The sequence below is a fragment of the Podarcis pityusensis genome (assembly GCF_964106645.2).
Source record: "Podarcis pityusensis genome assembly, chromosome: 17".
NCBI classification, from domain to species: domain Eukaryota; kingdom Metazoa; phylum Chordata; class Lepidosauria; order Squamata; family Lacertidae; genus Podarcis; species Podarcis pityusensis.
In genome coordinates, this window is record NC_138042.1 from 12,350,538 (window position 1) to 12,378,524 (window position 27,987).

The 27,987-nt window shown below is 43.6% G+C and overlaps 1 protein-coding gene across 4 annotated transcripts in view; it reads left to right on the top strand.

Annotated features, from left to right (window-relative positions):
- The first annotated feature begins 427 nt into the window (after positions 1–427).
- The window catches only part of GLIS3 (GLIS family zinc finger 3), a 177,421-nt gene continuing 149,861 nt past the window's right edge, over positions 428–27,987 (top strand). The window contains exons 1-2 of one of the 4 annotated variants that reach the window (XM_080987755.1): positions 428–770; positions 14,314–14,797. In XM_080987755.1, the coding sequence (XP_080843881.1) occupies positions 14,410–14,797 (388 nt within the window). In that variant the 5' untranslated portion in view covers positions 428–770; positions 14,314–14,409. The remainder of the gene's footprint in view (positions 771–14,313; positions 14,798–27,987) is intronic. The other 3 variants (XM_080987756.1, XM_080987752.1, XM_080987753.1) reach the window with 3 other exon arrangements.

Here is a 27,987-nt window from a genome sequence, read left to right on the forward strand (position 1 = left end):
CCCCATTAGCTAAAGTGGTGCTTCAGGTTAAGAACAGTTTCAGGTTAAGAACGGACCTCCGGAACGAATTAAGTACTTAACCCGAGGTACCACTGTATGGCAACCCTACCTGTACCCCAAACTTGAGAGGGGAAAGTCTAAAGCGAGAAAGCAAGGGGAAGGGGACGGTTCCAGAAGGAGGAGGAGATCAGGGTCCAGAAAGAAAGAAAGAAAGAAAGAAAGAAAGAAAGGAAGGAAGGAAGGAAGAAAGAAAGCGAACATCCCTTCACAATCTCCACCTTCCGGCTCCCTCTTCAGAAAATATTCCTGCTCCAACCGAGAGCCTCTCCCAAGGGGGCCGGACAGGTGGGAGACCCGCGTCGCGCGTGTGCTTGAACTTGGCCAGCCCCAGCCCCCAGCCACCTCCCCATAAGTAGTGCTTGACATTCTTGTCTGAGAAGAAGGCAGGCGGCAGATCGGGGGCGCCGCGCTCGGCCCCCGAGCAGCACCTGCCGCTTTGTTGTGGGCAACCGGGTTACCTGGCGAAGCGGACGCTGCCATAGGAACTTTGCTCAGCTGCGCCCCAGGCGAAGGGGGCGGGCGCGGAAAGCGGGCTCCCCCTGGGCGCAGCGCGGCGAAGGGACGCCCTTCAGAACCGCCGGGGAGGGCGCACGACGCAGCGGCTTCTCGGGAGGAACGGCGGCCGGAGCGCGGGCGCCTTCGTGGTCCCCGGGCAGCTGGCGAGTCCGAAGAAGGGGCCGAAGATCGGGCGAGCGAGGGCAGCGGAGAGAGTGCGTATCTTGCGCGGAGGGAGGCGCGGAGGGGACGCGGCATTCCTTGCGCGTGGGAAGGCGGCGCGCAGGGGGCGCTGCATGGGCGACGCGCGATCGCCAGGAAGCGCGTGAAAGTCCCGGCGAGCAAAACAAAGCGGTCTGGGGCGCGGAGAGTTTAGGGGAAGGAGAAGGGGAAGCGGGCAGATGGAAGGAAGCCGCCTTTTCCCCAATGGAAGAGGCGCTTCCTCGACGGCGGCTTGAACGCGCATCGATGTGCCAGCGCGATGATGGGCATGTTCGGAGTGACACCCAATATGCCCGAGAGCACGGCCACGTCTTCAGGGAAAACAGGAATGCCCCCCTCTCAAGCCCTCGCTTCAACAACTTCTCCCTATTCCGTACGATGTAAAGTTCCCGTCCTTCTTTCCGCGGGAGTATATTTTAATTTGCCATGTTTGATTCGCCCCCCGCCACCCCGCTCCAAAGTTTCCCGAATTCCTTTCGGATTTATCTTTAGGGCTCGCTCTCTTTCTCTCTCCCCTCGTTTTCGCTCTCTCAAGTTTTTCAAAGCCTGCTGCTGAAATGGGAAGGAAGAGAATAATGTCTGAAAAAGTTGAGACAAATATTCCCTTCGGGAGATTTGTCATCTTGTTGATGATTAAACGGGGTTAGATATAAAAACCCCTTGGATTTCTCCCTTCCCGCGTTTGCTTTGCTTCTACTGATGCCTATAAGAACTTGAAATCTAAGATAGTGACTAGTGGTAGCCTTGGTAATCTCTCTGTGTTTCAGGTGTGTTTATTCTTCCTAGTCTCTACTATGTTGAACATGCAGTTCTCAGAAAAGTCTGGGCAGAGTACTAGATGACTCTCAGCAGGCTTACTCTAGTGAAATCCTGTAACAAAATATAGGGGGGGGGGGGGAAGGAAACACAGGGCTAGCAACTAAATTCTAAGTAGTGTAAACGTCTCCGGTGAGATGGGTTTCTGCCCCCCTCCAGTACAGTGGTACTTCAGGTTAAGAACTTAATTCATTCTGGAGGTCCATTCTTAACCTGAAACTGTTCTTAACCTGAGGTACCACTTTAGTTAATGGGGCCTCCCACTGCCGCCACACGATTTCTGTTCTCATCCTGAAGCAAAGTTCTTAACCTGAGGTACTATTTCTTTTTTTCTTTTTTCTTTGCTGATAAATTTTTATTGGTATTATACATATATACATATAAACTTATACAAAGTCCAATACTTAAATTACACATAATATATTCATTCCATAAATCATAAATACATTTATTTTAGGCTCTGCCAAGCCTTGAACTTCCTTCCACTCCTTTGGTAAGTATCAAATAGACTTTATATTCACGTATTTTATCTCTTTTACATAATAACCTTTTACTGTTAGAGTTATTCCAATCCCGCCAGTGTTGTTTTAAGTTTGGTCCCAATATATGTCCAATATTTAATCCAATTGTCATGAAATTTCTGTTCATCTTGATCTCTTATTCTTCCTGTTATTCTAGCGAGCTCGGCATAATTTGTTAATTTAATCTGCCAATCACTTATATTAGGTATGGCGTCTGTTTTCCAATTTTGTGCTAACATGATTCTTGCGGCTGTTGTGGCATATAAAAATAGTACCTTATCTTCTTTTTTAATTTCTTTACCTGTCATTCCTAGCAGAAAGGCTTCGGGTTTTTTGGGAAATGTGTATTTTAAAAAAAATTTAAGCTCGTTATAAATCGATTCCCAAAAGCCTTTCACTTTGCTGTATAACCACCACATATGGTAGAAGTCACCATCTACTTCTCCACATTTCCAACATCTTTTGTTCTTTAGCCTATAGATCTTAGCCAGTTTCACTGGTGTGAGGTACCACCTAAATATCATTTTCCACATATTTTCCCTTAATGCCATACATGCCGTGAACTTCATGTTAATATTCCATAATTCTAGCCATCTCTCAAAATCGATCTTATAGCCGATGTCTATTGCCCACTTAGTCATAGCCTCCTTCACCTCCTCGTTTTTTGTATACCACTCCAATAAAATATCGTATATTCTAGACAATATTTAACCCGAGGTACTATTTCTGGGTTAGCGGAGTCTGTAACCTGCAGCGTTTGTAACCTGAAGCGTCTGTAACCCGAGGTACCACTGTATGTCGTATGATGGTTTTGCAAGTTGTGGAAGACTGTTGCTATTACTTTTTCATCCTCACAGCAACTCTTGGCACATGTAGCTTTGAACCTAAGGCGCATGGCTGCTTTAATCCAGCTTCTCCAAGCAATAGTTTTGTACCTCCAAAGGTACAAAAAAATCTTAGAACAGTTGAAGTAATACTAATAGATAATGTCTTAGAGCATGTCTAGAGTGCCATCCTCTCATACCAGGCTTGCTTGGAATTATGTGAATATATTTTCGAAACTTGAGCAGGTTCACACCCAGTCCATCCCCAGAAAAGATACTCTGATTATGGCACTCTCTACAGAGGCAAGTAATTTTCATTAAGAAAGCAATGGGAGCTGGATAGAGGAAAGGCTCCTAGGAACTGTTTATATCAATGGAGGTCACAGGCCAAAGCACAAGCCAATGCATGTTAACCAAAAAGTTAGTGCTAATGAGAGACGCGGGTGGTGCTGTGGGTTAAACCACAGAGCCTAGGACTTGCCAATCAGAAGGTTGGCGGTTCGAATCCCCGCGACGGGGTGAGCTTCCGTTGCTTGGTCCCAGCTCCTGCCAGCCTAGCAGTTCGAAAGCACGCCAAGTGCAAGTAGATAAATAGGTACTGCTCTGGCGGGAAGCTGCTCTGGTTCGCCAGAAGTGACTTAGTCATGCTGGCCACATGACCCGGAAGCTGTACGCCGGCTCCCTCAGCCAATAAAATGAGATGAGCGCCGCAACCCCAGAGTCGGTCACGACTGGACCTAATGCTCAGGGGTCCCTTTACCTTTACCTTTAAGTGCTAATGAGGGCAGTGAGACTTCACGCATAGTAAATTGGTTTTTGAACAGCTTAGTTCTCGAACGTTTTGGCTCCCAAACGGCGCAAACCCAGAAGTGAGTGTTCCGGTTTGCGAACGTTTTTTGGAAGCAGAACGTCCAACGCGGCTTCCACGGCTTCTGAGTGCAGGAAGCTCCTGCAGCCAACTGGAAGCTGTGCCTTGGTTTTCGAACATTTTCCAAAGTCGAACGGACTTCCATAATGGATTCCGTTTGAGAACCAAGGTACGACTGTACATGCTTAAGACTGAAGTCTTAACATTAGTCACTTCCAGAAAACCTATTTAGTGAACATGCATCTTAATTTGTTTGTGCAAAGTTTGCACGGAGGTTAGATGGCATTGGCTATTTATTGACCATTCATTCTTTATACCATGTTGCATCAAGTCATCATTATCCCACACTTAAATGCATTTCCCCATCACTTTCCATATCATAAAAAGTCTGGTTTGGGGGGAAAGCATGTTTGTTGTGCAGGAGCACCAAATCAGTTTTAATTGTGCAACCCAAATTTGCTGATATGTGACCGAATCCCACCGGAAAATAGCAACAATTGAAGTGCCCATTGTTCTGCATAACCTATCTATCTGCATAGTGAGGATGTCATCACTGTGCATTATTGGCCACACAGAGAAGCAGTCATTACCACACTCCTATAATAGCTCAGAAACCATGGACAGTAGAGAGGGCAAGTTAGTGTTTGTTCCATGATGCATCCAGAGGCAATAGACTGGGCCTGCTTCAGATGTAAACATTGCAGTGCCCTTGTCAGTAATTTGTTTTTTTGTTTTTGTTTTTTTTAACATAATTTTTATTAACAGGCCAATCCAATCACATTATTTCCAAATCATATTACTTCCAAATTATACAGCCAGATTTTTAAATTTTGTTGGGGGTACCCTTACATCAAGCTCCGAACGAGAATCAAAACATCACTTCTGTTACTGCTTTTATCAAATGGTTCTGTCCAAATCTATCCAGATAGTCTCTTTATTACTTCTTCATCTTCTTGTTGTTATCATGTATTCCTTTCTTTGCAATCTCTGATAGTCTTCACAAGCAGGTTAGGAACAAACAACATCTGCATGGGTTTTGCACACTCCAAAAGTCATATCTCATAAGGACAGCCGCCATTCCTCCCCTTCTTCAAAAATTTATCCTCGGTCTGTCCTGTTAAATTTCACAAGCTTGCCACGTATATCACAAAGGGGCTCTGCCAGGTTATCACATTCAATCCATCATTTACATTCCAATGACCCTGGTCCTCCCCCCCTCGTCTTTCTTCGACAAGCCTGTCTTAGCAAGATGCCATTAAAAACTGCGTCATAGAATTTTTCCTCCGCACTCCATATTTACCAGTCCTCTCTTCAATCAATAATTCACTCCACACAGCTCTTAAATTCTTGCTTGCGATTAGTAAAAGGCGACGATTCATCTCTCTGGGGTGGAGGTTTATAAATACTCACATGAGGCGAAGAAAATAAAAGTTTTTTCCTCCACCCCCCCTCTTTTTTCGCTCTGCACATACCAGTCTCGTAATGGTGGTTCATCGCTTGATTTATTTGTCTCCTCCCGTCGCTCCAAACACAGAGATGCATTAATCAGCAGCCTTATCTCTCGAACTTTGCTTGATGTAAGTGCTTCAGCTTCATTCCAATTATATATTTCCAATTATATTTTCGAGCTGAAGCGAACCAGGGCGCTGATTGGAGACAGCGTCAGGAAGCGCCGAACCCACCGAGGGCTGATGCCAAATGTCCTGCACCCCCTTCTTTCGAATCCGGGGGTGCATTATGGACGTCGCTGGCAAGGCTGTCCCCCCCCATCTCCTGGGGGGGGTGTAGGAAGACTGCATACTTCCCATAGCAGCCTCTTTATTACCTCGTGTGGGTCAGAGAGATGTTATTGTCGGCCATCTTCCAATGCGCCACCTGGTGGCCCCCTGCTTGTCAGTAATTTGTAATTGGTTTCCATGATGCACAAGAAACATCTGAAGATTTTCTATCATATGGTGATCCCCTGCCCCCAAAATGTGGGATGCCTCAGCATTCAAAATACAGTGGTACCTCGGGTTAAGTACTAAATTCGTTCCGGAGGTCCGTTCTTAACCTGAAACTGTTCTTAACCTGAAGCACCACTTTAGCTAATGGGGTCTCCTGCTTCTGCCGCGCCGTCGGAGCACGATTTCTGTTCTTATCCTGAAGCAAAATTCTTAACCTGAAGCAGTATTTCTAGGTTAATGGAGTCTGTAACCTGAAGCGTATGTAACCTGAAGCGTTAGGGGTCCCTTTACCCTACCTAGAAGCTGGCTCCCATGTCTACTGCAGATCCATTCTTTATGATGTCACCACCAATCTAAATTTATTATCTATAAATTGCTGTGGATGAAATAATAACAATAAATTTATTACTCTTTAAAGTTATCACAAGGCTCTTTGTTAGTTTTGCTGAAGCAGCCTAACAGAGCTACCCTTACCCCTCTTATTCTTACGCAATTCTCCCATGGCAGAATATTACACATATGGGCAAACAGAAGGTGATTCTGCAAACCTGAAGAAGAAACATATTTCTCTTAATTTTGAAATGCAACCGAATGTTCTTGTAGCCTTGATTTTGAATTGTTGCAAAGCTTATTTTGGTTATTGAAACCATTCCTCCCTCTGCTGCCACTCCTGTACGTAGAAAGTTAATGGCCAGAGCTCAAGTCTGTAATAGAAATAACTCAAATCTAGTGATAAATTATAGCTCAGTAAATTTGATTTGGTCCTTTTGATATACAATTAGGACTCCGATGGGCTTTTATTGTGGAATCAGTGCTCTCATACTGTCTATTCTTCACACAACATTATCAACACAGCATGGCAGCTTATATTCCTCCTCCACATTTAAACTGCATTTATCCTTTCTGTAGAAAATCTGAAAAGATAAATGGGTTGCCAACAAACTTTTTGCAATGCTTAAATGACACATTTGTGATATTAAGCCCCTGTCCAGAAACACCCTCAATTAAGATGAAGGTTTTCTCTCCCACTTCAGGATTGGTAAATTAATCTAGCAAAGCTTGGAAGAATGTGTTATCACCAATTATTGCTGTTGCTAATTGTCACTGTGTATCTCTCTCTCCCGCTTTCTCTCTCTCACACATACACACAAAGATTTGGCATAAAATTCACAGATTATAACTCCTGCATTTCATGACTCTTCCATTCTACTGTTTACAAATTGTATTATCTTATACTCCTATGTATATATGTACATTTGTATCTTCCAACATTCTGTGCATCCAGTGAACTGGGCTTTAGTCCGTAGAAACTTAAACTGAGGACTCAGCTACATTGGCAAAGAAAAAGCGCTTTATATGCTTTGTACAGTGGTACCTTGGTTCTCAAATGCCTTGGTACTCAAACAACTTGGAACCCAAACACTGCAAACCCGGAAGTAAGTGTTCCAGTTTGCAAACTTTTTTTGGAAGCCAAACATGCTCTGTTTTGAGTGTTACGCTGACAATTTGAGTGCTACACTTCCGTTTTGAGTGTTATGCTGAGGTTTGTCTGCTTTTGCTATTTATTTTGTGTTTTTGTTTTTGCGGCTCTTTTTTTATGTGTGACTATGTGGAACCCAGTTCGGTTACTGACTGATTCATTATGTGACTGCAGTACATTGTTTATTGCTTTCATTTTATGGTCTCGTTAGATAGTAAAATTCATATTAAATTGCTGTTTTAGGGGTTGTTTTTAAAAGTCTGGAATGGATTAATCCATTTTGCATTGCTTTCTATGGGAAAGCGTGCCTTGGTTTTGGAACGCCTTGGTTTTGGAAAGGACTTCCGGAACCGATTAAGTTTGAGAACCAAGGTACCACTGTATATGCTTTATAACACTGTGACACCAGATGGCGGTGTGGAGTTCTGTTTTCGCCAACCCGATTTCTCATACAAAGTTTACAACACGTTTAATTGACACGCTTCTTTGATGTGTCTCAATCCAGCCTAAGACTGAATCCGAGCAAGGCAGAGGTGGTATGGTGGGTGGTCCCTGACTGGGGGATTTGAGAAAGTAACCTGTTTTGAATGGATTGCACTCTTCCTGAAGGAGTACCCCTGGATTCACTACTGTTACTTGAGGCAGAATTGGTTTCAATTTCAAGCTTTGGCTGATTCACCAGCTCCGGATTCTTTCTGGACCAGGATATCCTGGTCACAACAATCCATTCCAAGTAGACCATTACAATGTGCTTTTTACATAGGAAGCTGGAAGCTGCAACGTGCATAGAATCTGACTACAGTGGTACCTCAGGTTACATACGCTTCAGGTTACCTACGCTTCAGGTTACAGACTCTGCTAACCCAGAAATAGTGCTTCAGGTTAAGAACTTTGCTTCAGGATAAGAACAGAAATCGTGCTCCGGCGGCGCGACGGCAGCAGGAGGCCCCATTAGCTAAAGTGGTGCTTCAGGTTAAGAACAGTTTCAAGTTAAGAACAGACCTCCGGAACGAATTAAGTACTTAACCCGAGGTAGCACTGTATCAGGGTTCTGAGCAGTGTAGCAAAATGAAATCACACCACACTGATTCTTAAAGAGTTGTACTGCTTGTCTATATGCTACCAGACATAAATCAAGGTATTAATGGGATATAAGGTCCTAAATGACCTGGGACCAAAATGATTGAAGGAGAGACCCTTTCGCAATAGATGTCAGCCTGAGTCTTGAGATCTGTGAGGAGGCCCTGATCATTTTCCCAGAAGGCATTTCTTGCGACACAAGAGCACGAAACAGGGCCTTCAATGTGAAAGCACCCCAGTTATGGAAGCCCCTTCTCTTGAAGGTCTGGCCATCTCCCTCAATTGACTGCATTTTGGCATCAGCCCAGAGACCCATCTTTTCATTCAAGTGTTTGGAAGACAGCTGACATTTGAGGCCCAAAGGTTAGTGTCATGTAACCGGTGCAAAGTGATGTACAGTTAGGGTATTTCTGTTGATATGCTAATGTTTTTAGAGTTAGGATAATTGTTTTTAATGTATATGCAATTTTATTATTTTGTAAAGTGGTCTGAAAAACTACAGAATGAAGGGCAATATAAAAATGCAGTAATTTTATTTTTTTGAGTTTGCATGGCTATTCCTCTGGAATTTGTACTAGACTTGCTAACACATAAAGGTAAAGGGACCCCTGACCATTAGGTCCAGTCGTGACCGACTCTGGGGTTGCGATACTCATCTCGCTTTATTGGTCGAGGGAGCCGGCGTACAGCTTCCGGGTCATGTGGCCAGCATGACTAAGCCGCTTCTGGCGAACCAGGGCAGCACACGGAAATGCCGTTTACCTTCCCGCCGGAGTGGTACCTATTTATCTACTTGCACTTTGACATCCTTTCGAACTGCTAGGTTGGCAGGAGCAGGGACCGAGCAACGGGAGCTCACGCCGTCGACCTTCTGATCGGCAAGTCGTAGGCTCTGTGGTTTAACCCACAGCGCCACCCGCATCCCTGCTAACACATAATACCTTCTAAAATCTAAATTAGGATCTCTGAGCAATATGAGTCACCCATGTATCCTGAGTCTTTACCTAAGCCATTATATTGAGTCAGAAGGGCTTATCTGTGAGTAAAGATAGCAAGGCTGGTGGAATCTTTGCATACAAACTAAGGCAGACATATGGTCAGGATGTGTTGCCTTGGTGTGCAGTGACACAATGGCTATCCAAATGGAGAGGAGGAGAAGTAACAGTTGGACTGGGGATTTCCTTGCTTCTGTGGAAAGGGGCTCAACTGCACCTGGAAGCCTTCATTGCTAATATTAGGTCTGTGGAGGATGACTGAGAATGGATTAATTTTATGTACCATACTGGTAAATTTTATGCATCAGAGCTTTTTGTTATATGTGGTGCTATCCATGCATGCACAAACATAGAATCGTAGAATTGTAGCATTGGAAGGGACTCCAAGGCTCATCTAGTCCAACCACCTGCAATGAAGGAATCTTAGCTAAAGCATCCCGGACAGATGGCCACCTATACTCTGCTTAAAAACCTCCAAGGATGGAGAGTTCACAACCTCCAGAGGGAAACTTTTCTATTGTCAAACAGCTCTTACTGTCAGAAAGTTTTTTCTGGTGTTTAGTTGGACTCTCCTTTCTTGCATACCCTCCAACATTTCTCCGATGAAAATAGGGACGTCCCATTCCATAATGATAATTCTACTATTTATACCCCACACATCTTACTGGGATGCCTCAGCCATTCTGGGCAGCTTAAAGGTAAAGGGTAAAGGGACCCCTGACTATTAGGTCCAGTCGTGACTGACTCTGGGGTTGTGTGCTCATCTCGCTCTATAGGCTGAGGGAGCCGGTGTTTGTCCGCAGACAGCTTCTGGGTCATGTGGCCAGCATGACTAAGCCACTTCTGGCGAACCAAAGCAGCACATGGAAATGCCGTCTACCTTCCTGCCAGAGCGGTACCTATTTATCTACTTGCACTTTGACGTGCTTTCAAACTGCTAGGTTGGCAGGAGCAGGGACCGAGCAACGGGAGCTCACCCCTTGCGGGGATTTGAACTGCCAACCTTCTGTTCGGCAAGCCCTAAGCTCTGTGGTTTAACCCACAGTGCCACCCGCGCAATAGGCCTGTTCACACCACATTAAGCTATGTTTTAGCATGATGTCAGAAAGCAGCATTTCTTTCTTTCTTTCTTTCTTTCTTTCTTTCTTTCTTTCTTTCTTTCTTTCTTTCTTTCTTTCTTTCTCCCTGTCAAAAACCTATTGCTGCATAGTGGCATAGTGTAACACACATTTTAAAGGAAACAACTAAGGGGGGGGGAGGCGTTTTAGAACCATGAGGAATGCATTGACGTAGACCAGATAAGACCCTCTGCGTACTGCATTGCATATAAATATACCTCTGTCAGGTAATCAAAGTACATTGTTTCTGAAGAAAACTTAATGAATGAGCAGTGTGTAATCTCCTGCTTATTATGTTTGCACTTTTATAATGTATTTTAAAGCTACAGACAGGAGTGGTTTTGATTCGCTGTAGATTTATAATGCTGTAGTGCACACAGTTCCACCAAGAGAATGACTCCTCTTTGTTTTCATGTTCTTTTTCTCAAGACCCAGTCACCTGTGTTAGGGCAAGGTACATTCTGCTTTAATAAAACAAACCCTGGGAATCTAAGAACATTCAGCCCCATCTGTCCCTGGTTGAATGGCAAAATGTGTTTTATGTTGCAGCCAGGCATGAAAACAAATGATATTGCTTGTAATCAATAAATGTTCCTGCAATCTCCAGCTTTAAACAATGGAAGCTAACAATTTAGCATTTATCTTTTTGAGTTATATAAATTGAGCTGGGATCTGCAACTTCTCAGAGTTGTTAATAGGCATCTTGCTGTTGCTTTTAACATAGATAGGATTAGGCTATTTAATATAGATGCTATAGATTAGTCAAGTATGTGAGTGTTGCATATGTGTGCTTTTGTGTGTGAGAGAGAGAGAAAGGGAGAGGGAGGAAGGGTTATGTCCATATACTATATGTTCACATACACATACCCTCCAAGTGGACTGATTTTCCAGGGACAGAGACAGAATTATGAAAACTAACCTGGTTTCTGATTTGATCCCGGAATATCCCTATTTCCCTCACAAGTGCTGCTGCGGCCAAGTTCGGGAAGAAGGATTAGCCAGTGCTTGTCTCAAGCAGCGGCAGCAGCAAGCAATCACCCTCCATGGCTGCTGCTACAGACTTGGGCAGTTTGTAGAAGCTGCAGGAGAGCATTGCAGATGGGGGAGGGGGCAAATCATCCAATGATTGAAGTGGGGCTCAAAGGCTGTTGTAAGGGGTGGGAGGGGACCTGTTCTGAATCACGCTGGGCAGGTGCAGACCCTCCAAATGTCGGTTTCTGATTTGATCCTGGAATGTCCCACTTTTCCTTAAAGGTAAAGAGACCCCTGACCATTAGGTCCAGTCGTGGCCGTCTCTGGGGTTGCGGCGCTCATCTTGCTTTAGTGGCCGAGGGAGCCGGCGTACAGCTTCTGGGTCATGTGGCCAGCATGACTAAGCCGCTTCTGGCGAACCAGAGCAGCGCACGGAAACACTGTTTACCTTCCCGCCAGATTTATCTACTTGCACTTTGACGTGCTTTCGAACTGCTAGGTTGGCAGGAGCAGGCACCGAGCAACGGGAGCTCACCCCGTTGCGGGCATTCGAACCGCTGACCTTCTGATTGGCAAGTCCTAGGCTCTGTGGTTTAACCCACAGCGCCACCTGCGTCCCCCACTTTTCCTTAGGACTTCCCTATTTTCATCAGAGAATATGCATTCCTTTGAGACTGATCTGCTGCCTCTGGAGCTCCTGCCACCTGAGGCCATTGCCCCACCTTGCCACATGGGTGGGCCGTCCCTGGGTAGTTACAGTGAGGAAAGGAAAGCTGTTTCCTCACAATTTTATTGGTGAACACATTTTCACATATTCCTTGAAAATCATTCTAATTATCACCCAGAACATCCACAACACTTAAACTTATTCACATTTCCTTTATCCAAATGAAAGCTTCTCCTTCAGAAGTCTTCTCCACACCTCTCAGCTAATTATGGAGATGATATTCCCTCAGTTACCTAGTACATATTTGACATGGGGGAGAAACCTCTGATTGGTTCAGATTTTAAAGCAAATCTACCTAACTCATGCTTTCTGAACCAATATACCAAACTGAAACACAGCTATCCTTAGAAATTCACACCTCTCTAGATTTTGTGATGCTGTTCTCCAGCCAAATAATGTGTACAAAAAAATGTGCATGTTAGGTAAAAGTAAAAATGCATATATTCATTAAAACATAAAATGCATCATATTAGGGGAAGGTGCGTACCAAAATGTGTATATCAGGGAAAGTTGCATACAGAAATGTTATGTTTGGAGAAATTTGCACTAAAATTCAGATGAATTTTCATGAGGACTTAATTCCCCCCCGGAAGCTGGTGCAGAAATGTGAGGAAGGAAACATAAACTTGGAAACATGAGAAACCGAAATAGAGAGATTTGTCCAGACAGGGTAAAAGAGGGCTGGAAAAGTTGTGGCCTTCCAGATGTTGCTCATGTAAAGGTAAAGGGACCCCTGACCATTAGGTTCAGGCGTGACCGACTCTGGGGTTGTGGCGCTCATCTTGCTTTATTGGCCAAGGGAGCCGACATACAGCTTCCGGGTCATGTGGCCAGCATGACTAAGCAGCTTCTGGCGAACCAGAGCAGCGCACGGAAACGCCGTTTACCTTCCCGCCGGAGCAGTGCCTATTTATCTACTTGCACTCTGACGTGCTTTCGAACTGCTAGGTTGGCAGGAGCTGGGACCGAACAATGGGAGCTCACCCCGTTGCGGGGATTCGAACCGCCGACCTTCTGATCGGCGAGTCCTAGGCTCTGTGGTTTAACCCACAGCGCCACCCGCGTCCCTTTGTTGCTCATGTACAACCCCCCAATTGCTGCATGGGAGTGATGGGAGTCAGAGACCAATGACATTTGGTGACACCAAAAGGACAGAAAACTGAAATGAAGCTGTCAGTTGACTTAAAAACTGTGCATTCCACACTGCACTAGATACATTCACAAATGAGAATAAGTAGTAGAAGAAGGAGGGATACAGCCTTTTAAATCAAAACTAAATGCCTCATTTTACCTCCTCCCATTTCAACTAAATCATACACACTCCATGTTGTTCTGCAACATGGCCAGGATGTGAGGACAGGAGAGGCGGGTTAAATGTACTTCTGCTGACAAATGTGAAAATACTTATAGAACAAAATTCCCATTTGTTTGTTGACTACTTAATTTATCCTCTACAAATCCACCCTCTTCTCACAAGTTGCTCTCTCCATATAACACACATTGGATAGATGCGGGAATCACTCATCCCTGATCTACTAAGCACAATTATCTGTTGAGATACTGTTTTTTCTGTTAATTGTAAAATTAACATAGTCACGTTTGTGTTAGCTAATGGGTGCACTTTGGAAATGAATGCCACATATTTTATTTTTACTTTATTTGCATTTGTTCTTTGCATTCCCCCCTTGCTGGTGGAGTGACGTATTCTGCACTTAGCTGTTTTATTGTTATCCTGCCCCTTAAAAACATAACCAGACACTGATATTTCACATCCCAGCGCTTTTGACTGCTATGCGTGCTTTTTGGCTCCTCTCTTAAATGAGCAGAAAGTAAAAATAGAGGAATAGGCTAGGGAAGCTCTTCGCAATGAAGCATTTGGCTCTCCATTCTCAGCCGACTCTTCTTTCTTGCTCAGTGCTCATTCCATTTCATGGCTGGTTAACTAGTACAAAGGTAACTGACCTCACTGTTAACTTCTGCTTTTGAAAGGGCACCATTTCCCTTTATTATAGTTCCCAGCAATCATTTATCCTTATCCCCAGAAGCCTTTTTCTCTGATTGCTTCTACTTTGATGCTCGTGCAATCAATATCTCTTCCCCACATAGTTAAGCAGAGTTGCTCTCTGTGTCGCTTGCATTTTCTTACAGTGTGTTATTTTATTATGTCCTCTCACCCTCCCTTGTAACAGGCTTAATGCACTATGGATACCTCACTGACTCTGGACTGATGCCTTCGCCACCTGGGGATCTGTACCGCATATCTTTAAGAGTACAACCATTGGACAATGAATGTGAGATCATGCACTATGAGCCATTGGACAACAAGTACTCCTCACAGCAGGCCTGGTGTGGTCAATGGACAGCATATCCCATCTCTCAGAGTTCATGCAGGAACTCCTTGCTCTTCATCCAGTGGTAGCACCCCAAGCCCAGCTATGGGAAACCTATCTACAAACTCCCATTTAAAGACATCTCTTGGAGGAGGTGTTGCTTCTCAGAGCAATGTGACCCATAGCAATATTCACTTCACTGCATTAAGTCCCAGAAGACAAATGGTTACAAATGGGAAGGCCCTCTACCATACCCCACAACCTCCAGGGCCGCCTGCGCCACAGTTTTTGAAGCCAAAGCAGCAAGAGCATGGAAACAATTTAATGACAAGCACAGTTAAAGGTAGGATTTGGGTGTGTGTTTTTGTAAAAGTGGTGCCTTTTTCTTTTTCTTTTTATTTTACACTCTCAGTAATATTATTGCCAGGAAATGATATTTCAGACATGTTCTTTTATAGTGTGAGGAGACTTCCAAGAATACAGAGGCTTTTTATTTAATATAAGAGGCAACAGATTCCAGTGGGTTCTTGTTTAAATCTGAGTTCTGGTATCTTACTTTTCTGCCGGCTTGTTTGTGCAAATAGTACCACTTGTGTTTGATTCTTTGTTCCTTTTTACCACCATTATCCATTTCTTATTCTCCAACTTACCTAATTGCAGGTTTGGGGACTTGATTTTCCATGTGCAGTACTGCTCTGGCAGAAGTGGTGATACCAATTGGTGATTGCTTTTTAGGAGTTTTAAACTGTTTTTTTTAAAGAAGTTGTAATTGTATTAGTATTGATATGTTTGCTGCCCTTGGCTCATTTGGAGGGAGGTGCAGAGTATAAATCTAATAAATAATAATAAAGGTAAAGGGACCCCTGACCATTAGGTCCAGTCGTGACCGACTCTGGGGTTGCGGTGCTCATCTCGCTTTATTGGCCAAGGGAGCCGGCGTACAGCTTCCGTTTCATGTGGCCAGCATGACTAAGCCACTTCTGGCGAACCAGAGCAGCACACGGAAACACCATTTACCTTCCCGCCGGAGCGGTACCTATTTATCTACTTGTACTTCGACGTGCTTTCAAACTGCTAGGTTGGCAGGAGCTGGGACCAAGCAACGGGAGCTCACCCCGTCGTGGGGATTCAAACCGCCGACCTTCTGATCGGCAAGTCCTAGGCTCTGTGGTTTAACCCACAGCGCCACCCGTGTCCCTAATAAATAATAATAAGTGGCAATAAATAGGATGCCAGCCAACCTAGCCATGTGTCCTGTCCTACTCCACCACATCCATCTCTCTGCCCATTTTTGGTAATATATTGTGCAACTGAGCTGACATAGGTTCCCTGTGTAAATGCTTTGCATGACAGAGCAGTTTCTACTTATTTGCACAAGCACAGTACAGTGACTCTATGCACTGTGACTGCTCAAAGAGGTTGTTAAGGTTAATCCTATTTTACCCATCCAACACCATGTGAAAGGGCACACTGTTAAAATTAGGCTGGTGGAAAAAAGGGTTGAGAAAGAGATGTGGGGTGGGGGGAGCAGATCCTGGAAGCACCCGGGCTACCCTGCATCAGAATGAGTTTAGCGAACTCTTAGGTAGGAGTCGGGACAGATTTCTATCCTATATCTGACCCCCTCCTTCCTGTTCAGATACAGGGAAGCCTGGATCAGGTCACTGGGTCAGACTGTCCTTGTTTTATTCACCTGGGAGAAATTGAAGAAAGAAGCAGAAGCAATCAGCCAAAGTAGTGCCTTATTTGAGTCTTCTTGGAAGTACTATGGGATGTATCCAGCTGGATTCTAGTCAGAGTAACTCTATTTAAATAAATATGCCTAAGTTAGTTGTGCCCATTAATTTAAATGGATCTACTTTGTGTATGACTAACACTGGATACAGCCCGACATAGATTTAGCTATTCCCTTAAGTGCCATTACCAGACCCTCCAAGTGCCCCTATTTTCCAGGGACGTCCTTGATTTAGAGAAGTCGTCCCGGTTTCTGATTTGATCCTGAAATGTCCCACTTTTACTTAGGAATTCCCTATTTTCATAGGAGGAATGTTGGAAGGGATGGAGTTATCCGACCCCTGAGCCATCTGAAGGCAATTCTGTATAGGGAAGGTTTTTTAATGTTTGATGTTTTGTTATGTTTTTATACATATTGGAAGCTGCCTTGAGTGGCTGGGGCAACCCAACAAGATGTGTGGGTTATAAATATTAAAGTTATCATTATGGAATGGGATGTTCCTATTTTCATCGGAGAAATGTTGGAGGTATGCATTACTCCATCAATGCATATGTATATTCTCTTCAAAGATTTGCATGTCAAGGAATAATTTAATGATCTGATCCTCAGAGGGTATGTTTTGAATATTGGAAGAAGAAGACCAAGTTCAGTATCTGGAATGCATGATATCTAAATATTAGCCAGTGATTGTTTTGGCATGACCTCAAACAATGCTCTTTTTGTACTTTCAGCATAGCTTTCCTGAAATTTTGTTGCAGCAGGCCTAAGATTGCATTAAAATGTTTCTGAATATTGCTGAAACTATAATTTCAGTCAACATACTTTTGGTTTGCATATATTGAGCTAATGCATTCACAACAAAATTCACAACAAATTGTTACCATTTCAACAACTTACTTTATGGGGAAAGATTGGAAAGAAGGCTACATAATATAAGGAAAATGTGCATACAATTTACATTCCTTTATCGATGACATCTATTAAAATGTGTCCTCATGTTTCAGAATCTCTTCATAACACAACTTTCCCCCCTCACTATGAAACAACATGTATAAGGGGTGACTAATCCAAATTAGTCACATGTAGAGTAAACCAACTGAAACCAGTGGGGCTACTCTGAGTATGACTAACACTGCATATCACTCATGGCTCTCAGACTGCTAAGCTGTGTGAGAACAGTGAGTCAGCTATGATGATTTTTGTGCAATTGTCAAGAAAGCCTTTGAATGTGAAGAATAGTGGCATAGGTCTGTGAACAGTGTTATGTGTGCAAAAATGTTAATCATTAAGCAGCTTGAGCCACACTTGAAATCTCTTTCACATAGTTATTATTTTACTCCTTAGGGCCATTGTTTTTTCATCTGTCACTTGGCATGGTCTGAAAAAGAAGTTCATCAGTATGCTATGGGACTCCTTGTACAAAAAGCTGGATTCCATCTTCATTTGTTTTACTCCCCACTTGCTGCCTTTAATCAGTTTCCAGTGGCTCAGTAAGCTCAACCATTGACGATGTTTTACACTCAAGTGATTAAATGATAAATGCGTAAGTTTGTGCTCAACACACAAGGGTCCTTCTTTTCAGCGTCATGCATTCCAGAAGCATTGAAATGGTTAAACCAAACTCAAAAACAAAACAAGATTGAAATCACAAGGGGATCACAAATGGTGACTTAGAGCAATTGGCTGAGGGATTCACTTGAAGCCAATAGAAATAGGTCTGGATGAATTCCTCCAGTATTTGTGCCTCTTGCCAAAAGAACAGAATTTAGCACATAATAGTCTCTGGGCTAAATTCCTGGTGTGTGTGTGTGTGTGTGTGTGTGTGTGTAAACTTTTTGAAACCACAGTCAGAATGTGCTTGGAGTTTATTTCCCTTGATTTCCATTTAAACTGAAGTGTTTATGTTATTGTTATAAAATGTTCCTTTGGCGTAGGTTACTTCAGAGAACTTTTCATAGAGTGCATTCTGTGTGTTTCATACTACTGAGCCCTTGCCAGTCTAAATCCTTCAGAGGAGGCTAGTCGTCGTTTCACAGACCATCCTTGCAAATCCCCAGGAGTAACCCTGAAAAGTTCATTGATTTCAGCAATGAGCTCTTGCCTTCTTCACTCTTAACGTAAATCCAGACACCTAGAAAAATTAGAAAACATATCCAAAAGGCCCCAGGGCACTTGCAAATGTCTCTGAAGAGTAGTAGACTGTTCCAAAATGGATCCATTTTATACTAAACACTGTAAAATGCTTTAAACAGTGTTTTCACAGTGCCAAATATTGTAACAAATTGATCTTGTTATAACCATCATGAATTGGGACAACAGAAAAGGTAAAATACTGAGAAACACCAAGAACAACTGGAGATAACTTTTATCCTCTGTTTCTAAACTATTGTAAGCTGCAGCATTCAATGTTTAAATGAATCATTTCATATTTTATATGTACTACAAAATGAGATAAATAAGCAAATGAAACTGCTATATGCTTTACAAACTACCATATTTTTTGCTCTATAAGACTCACTTTTTCCCTCCTAAAAAGTAAGGGGAAATGTGTGTGCGCGTCTTATGGAGCGAATGCAGGCTGCGCAGCTGTCACAGAAGCCAGAACAGCAAGAGGGATTGCTGCTTTCACTGGGCAGCGATCCCTCTTGCTGTTCTGGCTTCTGAGATTCAGAATATTTTTTTTCTTGTTTTCCTCCTCCCAAAACTAGGTGCGTCTTGTGGTCTGGTGCGTCTTATAGAGCGAAAAATACGTTACTAGTTCTCCCTTGTGTGGCCTAGTGGAAGCGAGCTGGCTTCATCTAACAATGCTGGTGCGGTCTTGTCTATCTGTGGTTTGGATTCAAAAGTGAACCAAAATTGAAATAATTTAAAAAAGAGGGTGTGTGTGGAATTGGAGATCACAAAGGTGACCCTGCACTCTTAATTACTTTAGTTACTTGGGGGAGTTAGCATAAATCAACAAATCCCAATTTGTTTTCAAGCAAAAGGATGTTTACTGTTACAAGCATCAGAGCAGGATTAAAATTACTGTGTGGCTTGAATCACTGAAATGCAGTAATTGCAGAAGAGAAAAATGGCTATATCAAACAAAAGTTACAGGCTACCCAGACCCACGTTATCTGGACCAAGAGCTGGGGTGTGGGGTGGGGATCTTACTGTTGCCCTTTAAGAAGTGGGGCGAAGCACTGGTGTAGTAGGACGGAAGCCTAGATATATGGTCAAATGCAAATGATTTATTTGCTCTCTGCAGGGCCGTGTCCCGGGGAACGGTGTGGGTGGGCTTTGTTGCTGTTGCTATTTCTCCTTTCTGCCCTTGGTGTGTTGTGCTCTGAAATGGTGGTCTTGAGCAGCCTTAATGGATTCAAACTCCTGCTTGCAGAGACTTGTGCTTGTGGGGTTGTTGCTCAGGCCAGTCCACCCATGAGGAAGAGTGGAGCCCCTGTTAAGTTGTGGGTGAACATATCAGACAACACAGCGATTCTTCAAACAGCTCTTGTTTATTCACAGGCCAGGACAGAACTGAATTGAAGGGTTCAGTCAGCCTGCTTATATAAAGCTCCAGTACAACGTAACTGTAACAATTTTCTAAAACTATCCAATCACTGAACGTCACTTTCAATCCCTTATTTGCATAACTATCTACAGTATCCCCCTGTCAGCCCAGGGTGAGAACTTCAGTACATAACAGCCCCTGAGGTGGTACCCCTAAGTGGAGCCTATATCAGTGCTGAGGTGGTGTTGCAGGCAATGCGGTGCTGGTAGTGCCAGTGGCAGTGGGGTGGCGCAGTGGCGGAGGCAATGGTGTGGGTGGCATGGCAGAGTGAGGTGGCACTTCGTGCTTCGCCTCAAGCAGCAAAACGGGACGCTGCACCCCTGGTGTTGCTGGTTGTGCCCTGGGGCCTTTTCTGTGGTGGCTCCTTGTTTGTAGAATGCTCTCCCCAGTGAGACTCACCTGGTGTCTTTATTACATATCTTGAGGCACCAGGCAGATACATTCCGCTTTTCCCAAGCTTTCGGCTAATTAAACAATCCGTGGCCTTTGAAATTGGGGTGGTGGTGGTGGTTATTGTTTTTGTTTGTTACTATGTTCTGTGTTTTGGTATTGTAAACCACACTGTGATCGTCAGATGATGGGCAATATAGAAATTTAATAATTAACAATAATAATGTGTTTGTGTGTGTGTGTGCTCTGTGACATCTGTGTGCATATTGTGTGTACGTTGTGCCCCAACATCACGAGTTCATTGACTGCCTCTGTACATGGAAAGCATGTGAACATTGTTGTCAACACAGCTCTTGCTTAGTTGACATTGGCATCATTTCCAGGGGCATTATGGGAATGCCTACCATTTTTGCATTGTTTTTCTGGCTGCGTTTCCCTCCTGGACTGAACATGATTGCAGTCACTGGTCATTCAGCTTCTATAGTAGGGGTGTATCTTCCATCCTTGCAAAAGGTGAACATATTAATTAGGGGATAGTACAATCTGGGATGTTCTCCTGTAATTTTTGTGAACCTTTGCTGCTCTTGGCAACTTCCACACATTCTGTGAAATTATTTATTTTAAGTACAAAGTATGAAGAATAGTTGGCTTTCTTCCAAAGAAACATTTGAAAATGTTTATAAATTATGTTAAACTATCTGGCATGTGACTAGATGGAGAGGAGGAAATGGCCATTGTCTTAAACCATCCTACATTTCATGTTTGTTTATTTGCTTTTTGTTTGGGAGATTTTATTGCTTTATGCATGTGGGACGCGGGTGGCGCTGTGGGTTAAACCACAGAGCCTAGGACTTGGCGATCAGAAGGTTGGTGGTTCAAATCCCTGCGACGGGGTGAGCTCCCGTTGCTCGGTCCCTGCTCCTGCCAACCTAGCAATTCGAAAGCACGTCAAAGTGCAAGTAGATAAATAGGTACCGCTCCGGCGGGAAGGATAACGGTGTTTCTGTGCACTGCTCTGGTTCGCCAGAAGCGGCTTAGTCATGCTGGCCACATGACCCGGAAGCTGTACGGCGGCTCCCTCGGCCAGTAAAATGAGATGAGCGCCGCAACCCCAGAGTCGGCCACGACTGGACCTAATGGTCAGGGGTCCCTTTACCTTTATTCAGGCATAGGCTGTTGTCTGGTTGAGTTGCTTCAACTGTTCATTCTTCTTTGCTGTTTCTTTAGTTTTAGCCCATTTAACCACTTCCCCAGCAGGCAAAGGCATAGCCTCCCAACATTTTTCTGATGAAAATTAGGACCTTCTTTTCCATGATGATGATGATGATGATGATGATGATGATGATTTTACTATTTTTGGCCTGCCCATCTGACTGAGTTGCCCCTGCCACTCTGTGCAGCTTCCAACATAAATAAAAACATAATAAAAAAATTAAACATTTAAAAAACTTCCCTATACTGGGCTGCCTTCAGATATCTTCTAAAGGTTGTTACTTCTCTCCTTGGTTTAGGGGTCACATACCCTCCAACTACCCATAGCGTAATTAAAAGAGCAAACCCTTTATTGTATTCTAGAATAAACCAATCATAACAAAAGTAGACTAACAAACAGTAACTAAGCCAAGAGTTTATAGTGATGAACATAATAGAGTGAAGGGAATATATCGAGAAGACATGCAAAAAGTACACAGGATGAGTTCTCTCCCTCTTCATTCAGGAATGTGTAAATGTGGATGGCTGTTCTCCTATTGAAATTGGAAATGGCTTTAAGAATTGCTACAATTCTGCATGCTTCTTAAGTGCATAGCATATGGTGTCAATGAAGCATACCATGCATAATAATGGCACAAACATGCCATATAGGTGTTCCAAAAATATGTGCTCCTTTGTAATTTCCTCTAGGAAATTATTTTCTTTTTCACACACACTACAATAAGAATAAGTTGTTTTAGTGCTGTGGGGGAGTTTAAGTATTATGTAGAAGTGAATTAGTGGTGGCAATTCTTGTTTTAGAAAAAGGAAGCAATGTTAGATTACTTTTGAGCTCAGTCGTTTCTTGATATGAGTCTACACACAATCACAGGTGGCTGAGTGCTAATTCATATGTTGAACCCACCACAAAACGAGGTTCCCAATTTTTGAACCAGTCCCTGTAGCTTCATCACCATTTTGATCTCCAGCAATTAGCAGATGTTAATAATGCTCATCTCCATACGATGAAAATCTTTACTAGCTGATTTTTTGCCAATCAATAAGCAGGCTAGGACAGTTAAAGGAAACAGGCCAGGCCAGTTATTTTTCTGACTAGTTTCTAAGCCAACCATGGAGAGCCTCCTGAAAACTGCATTTCCTTGGGAAATCCCCTATATGCTGCTATAGATAATCATCCACAATCCCATGGAGATTCCTCATCTCCACCAGCCATTATCTGGTCAGCCAGTAGTGGCATCATGATTCTTCATCTGTTTGGAAGCTCTCTACGGCCACAGTGGACATTAACGGCAGCCCATTGTAGTGAATGTAATATGTGAGCTACTCTTAGATGTGTGAAACCCTCCCATTGAAAAGTATTGTGTCAGAAAAGCTCTGCTGATATTGTTTGATCTGTGATTATTATTTCACTTGAAGATGCTGGATGGGCAGGTATGTATGATATACTCCTTGACCCCCTGAACAAAGCAGAACTTATTTCAGAGTAAACATGGATAGGATTGTGCTGTCAGAGTCTACCTTGAACTAACCATGAGTGTGAAAATAATTAGATATTGCAACATCTGCAGTGTTTTATTCTACCTTCACCATAACTATGATATCCAATTAGTAATATAAATGGAGAGGAATAAAAATATAAAGTATTTGTACAAAATTTGCATTGAAAAAGGCTGTAACAATAGACTGTGGTCTTAAAGTGTTTGGTATTAAAATGTATAATTTATTGATTTGTGGGAGTGTAATATTTCCCCCCAGTTTGAGTAAGGCTAGCTGAGAAACAGCAATCCAGTTTTAAACCAAATATAACCAGTTCAAATCATATACAGTAAAAGTCATCCCAAACAGTACATGAATAATCATGGGCAGATTTCTTCCACATCAATTTTGTCATGAACTCCTTCATTGTGCGGCAAACTATCAGTTCAGAAAAGGTCAGAATGATTTGAATGGCGTCCCCTCAGACCACTAAAGCAAAGCTTCAGATAGATTTGCTTGAAAGGGATCAGTTTCAAAAGGTTATCCATAGTTATAGTAACTATGTATTTATCTCTCTCGTTCATGCTGTGTGGTATAGCCAGATTGCCAAATATGGATGCATCATATTTACAGAATGTGAAATAAGAAAGAAAAGTGTTGCAGCATTACTTTCGTGCTCATACACCTCAGCATGACATCAGCATATTTAGTCTATAGACATTTCTAGACTATGTGGTTTTTGTGCAGAGAATGTGTGGCAACTACTCATTTGCTGGGTGCATTCCAGACAACATCGCCTCAGCAAGCATCTGAGATCCAATCCCATATACTCCAAACTGCAGCAAACTCCTTCTCCCCCTCCTCCTTGTAAATGTACCTATTTTTCTGTTGAGTGCTGTGCAAATTGCACAAATAATAATACCACACACACACACACACACACACACACACACTGTATATGCCCCCCTTATAACCCCCTCAATAAAATTCAAGGAAATAATTAACAAATTAATCAACAGTTGATTAGGGGTCTAGGGAGACCAGGCGAGTCTCCTAAATCAGAGGTTTTCAACCTTTCTCAGTCCATGGCTCCCTTGACCAACTACATTCTTTTTTGCAGCTCTCCTGTGGGGCTCAGGAGTCCAGTTATGCCTTCAGGGCTGGCAGCCTCTCACCCTTTTTCAAACACCTTCCCTTGTGGAGTGTTCCCTCAGCCTCCTCCCTTCTCCATAGCTGTCAACCGTCCCTTATTTGGCGGGAAACTCCCTTATCCCAGCACCGTGTCCTGCTGTTGTCCCTTATTGATGATGTCCCTTAAATTTCCCGGGTTTCAAAGGAAGCAGCTCCTCTCCCTCCCTCCCTGCCGGCCAGGGAGGAGGGAGGCTCCAACTGTGTGCTCCCCTGCCCGCCCCCCTCCGGCCTCCATCTTCGTAGCTTGGACTTTGTTTTGCGCAAAAAGTGGTTGCTGCTTGTAGTTATTTAATTGCAGTGTTTCATCAGCTGGTGTATTGAGCAGCAACCTCTGGAAACGAAGGGCTAAAAACCGGCGCTGCTCTCCCAAATTATCTGGTCCCTTTTAACTTTGCATTTCAGCTGGTTGACTATAATCCCTTATTTGGGCTGCTGGTCCCTTATTTTCAAATCTGTAAGTTGACAGCTATGCCCCTCTCTCCTCTGCTTGGGAGTCCTCTGGGCAGCCACTGCTGCCGCCCCTGGTCTCTGAGCTGCCCCCAAAAGAGGTGCCTCCTTACACTGCCCCACAGGGGCCTGGGACTTGTCTGTTCATTCCTAACAGCAAGGGCTGGCAAACAGTTTGGCCTTGCTTGCTTACTCTGAGGCTGCTTCAGCTCTTGGCAACCCCAGCCATTTGCCTTCAGAGCTTGTAGCCAGGACTGGTGCAGCAAAGAGCTGTAGAAGCCTTTGGGAGGCAGAGATGCAAGGGGGCATCAGAGGAGGGAGCGAAGGAAGGAAAGAGGAGCAAAGGCCAGTGTTGCCCACGGTGCACCTGACCACCATTCAAGGTCCCCCAGGGGGCCATGGCACACTGGTTGAAAACCATGGCCCTAAATGACCCACCACCTTCCCAAAGCCCACCCACATCCTGTCAGAGGCCTGGTACCTCCTTCCCAAAGCCCAGGAAGTTTCTGCCTGTCATAGGGATGGAGCTGTGATGCTCGTGCACATAATAATAATAATAATAATAATAATAATAATAATAATAATAATAATTTATACCCCGCCCTCCCCAGCCAAGGCCGGGCTCAGGGCGGCTAACAAGCAATAATAAAAACAAATTGAATGAATACAACTTAAAAACAAAATTAAAATACAACATTAAAATATTGAAACCTCATCACAGGAGGAGAAAGGAAAAGAAAAAAGAAAGAGGGGGAGGGAATCAAATTGGCTCCAAGCCAACGGCCAGGCAGAACAACTCTGTCTTACAAGCCCTGCGGAAAGAAATCAGATCCTGCAGGGCCCTGGTCTCATGAGATAGAGCGTTCCACCAGGCCGGAGCCAGTGTTGAAAAGGCCCTGGCTCTGGTTGAAGCTAATCTAACTTCCTTAGGGCCCGGGACCTCTAGGGTGTTGCTATTTATGGACCTTGAGGTTCTCCGTGGGGCATACCGGGAGAGGCGGTCCCATAGGTACGAGGGTCCTAGGCCGTGAAGGGCTTTAAAGGTCAAAAGCAGCACCTTAAATCTGACCCTGTACTCCACCGGGAGCCAGTGCAGCTTGAAAAGTACTGGGTGAATATGTTGCCTCTCCCCATCACACTTGCAAGCTGGCACATCTGGCTCTAACCATTTCCCATGAAAAATATCACCACACGCCACTGATCACAAGACGCAGCGCACACACATCATTGGAATGGCCCATCAATGGGGGGGGAGCCCCCTTAAATATTTTATTGGGGAGGGGCCAAAGGGATCTCGGCCCCTAGGAGTTCTTATTGTATCACTCTATCATTTGCAACAAGAGTTTAAATAATGCAGTATGTATGTTTTCTGTATGCTCCTGGTGATTTTTTGTTTTTCTGTGTAAGCTTTTCCAGAATATCTTTTTTCCAGAGTATCTTTTTCTATGTCTTCTGCAATCTTGAACATACACCAATCGTTAAGTATGAGGAAATTTATTCACTGGTATGTCAAAATAGCCGCATGGCCAATGCTGTGCAGATTGCTCAGCCCAAAGAGCCGCTGTGGGAATGAATCACAAATGAGAGGATCACAGCTATCATAAAGATATTTGACATCATTTGCACGAACATTAAATACGGCCCATGGACACATTGCACAATTGCCTTCAAAGCAGGCTTTGATTTTTGTAAAATCCATTTGAATCAAATTGTGATGGCAGAACATGTATAACATCCTACATAGCAGTTCTTAGTATTATTATTATTATTATCATCATTATTATTTTACAGTTGAGATTTCAGTTTATATTCCTTAAGGCTGAACAGTTTAAACAATGAAAAGGTTTGCAGTTGTACTGTAATGCCATTGTGCCAAAATGGAAATTTGTTCTACGTGCATGAGGCAAGAAAGATACATATTTTAATCTATCCAAAAATACATTTCATAAATTTATCCAGTTATATTTTTGGCTCAGCTATATCCCATCTTTTTTTACTTATTTAATTTAATTAATTTTCTCATATGTGTATCCCACTTTCTGGGTCGAAACAACCCCGCTTTGGGGTATATGTGATTTCCAATGGGAAACCAGCACATCCTAAATCAATATTTAGGATAGTCCTCTGTTCTACTTTACAGAGAACAGTCCTTTGTTTGAAGGGATGACTTGAGGATGGTTATATATTTGAAGGAGAGTCTAGTCCAAATCCAGTTTACAGATGAAGCAACCATGACAAGGGAGGGCAGAGCAGGGGCCTTGAAGCTGCCCATCAACAGTTAGACCATGGGTAGGCAAACTAAGAAGGGACGCGGGTGGCACTGTGAGTTAAACCACAGAGCCTAGGGCTTGCCAATCAGAACGTTGGCAGTTCAAAGCTCCACGACGGGATGAGCTCCCGTTGCTCGGCCCTGCTCCTGCCAACCTAGCAGTTCGAAAGCACGTCAAAGTGCAAGTAGATAAATGGGTACCGCTCCAGGCGGGAAGGTAAACAGCGTTTCCGTACGCTGCTCTGGTTCACCAGAAGCGGCTTAGTCATGCTGGCCACATGACCCGGAAACTGTACGCCGGCTCCCTCGGCCAATAAAGCGAGATGAGCGCCGCAACCCCAGAGTCAGTCATGACTGGACCAATGGTCAGGGGTCCCTTTACCTTTACCTTAGGCAAACTAAGGCCCAGGGGCCGAATCTGGCCCAATCACCTTCTAAATCCAGCCCGTGGATGGTCTGGGAATCAGCGTGTTTTTACATGAGTAGGATGTGTGCTTTTATTTAAAATGCATCTCTGGGTTATTTGTGGGGCATAGGAATTTGTTCATATTTTTTTTCTTCAAAATATAGTCCGTCCCCCCCACAAGGTCTGAGGGACAGTGGACTGGTCCCCTGCTGAAAAGGTTTGCTGATCCCTGAGTTAGACCTTGGCTGCTGCACAGATCTGGCTTCAGTGTCTCCAGGTTACAGTCATCTCCACTGTGATGAAATGTAGATTTGCATCAAAACATAAAAATCAGCAAATGATTTTTGCAAATCTGTATCCTCTTTTTTTGGTGATGCATTTTCTCTTTTTTGGCATTGAATAAGTGGCTATACAAAGTATTACAATAGAAAACTATCTATATTTTAAAAATTAGCTGCAGCCCAATTGATCTGGGGTGAAATTTTAATTGATTGGAAAGTATTAAGATGTTACAGCGCTAATTTTAACAGCTCACAAAAGCACATGCGTACAATAGCTATTTATACACGTCCGTCTCTGTAACTCTTCATATTCTCCCACCATTCATTCTTTGTGCAAATTGTGTGTCGTTTTGGCATTTCCAATATTGTTTCCTCACAGCTATTATATGAAAAGTGGTTCAGGGGCCAGTTTCAGATTCTAAACAATGCATATTCTGAGTAAATAGCGTTTGGGGGGGGGGAATCTGTGGTTGAAGATGTTATTTCAAATAAATACGGTAATTTCTGGCAAGAAGGAAGGCTGAGGCCAGGAACAGAAGTAGCCTTTACAAGGTCTGAGGTATTCAAAATGGC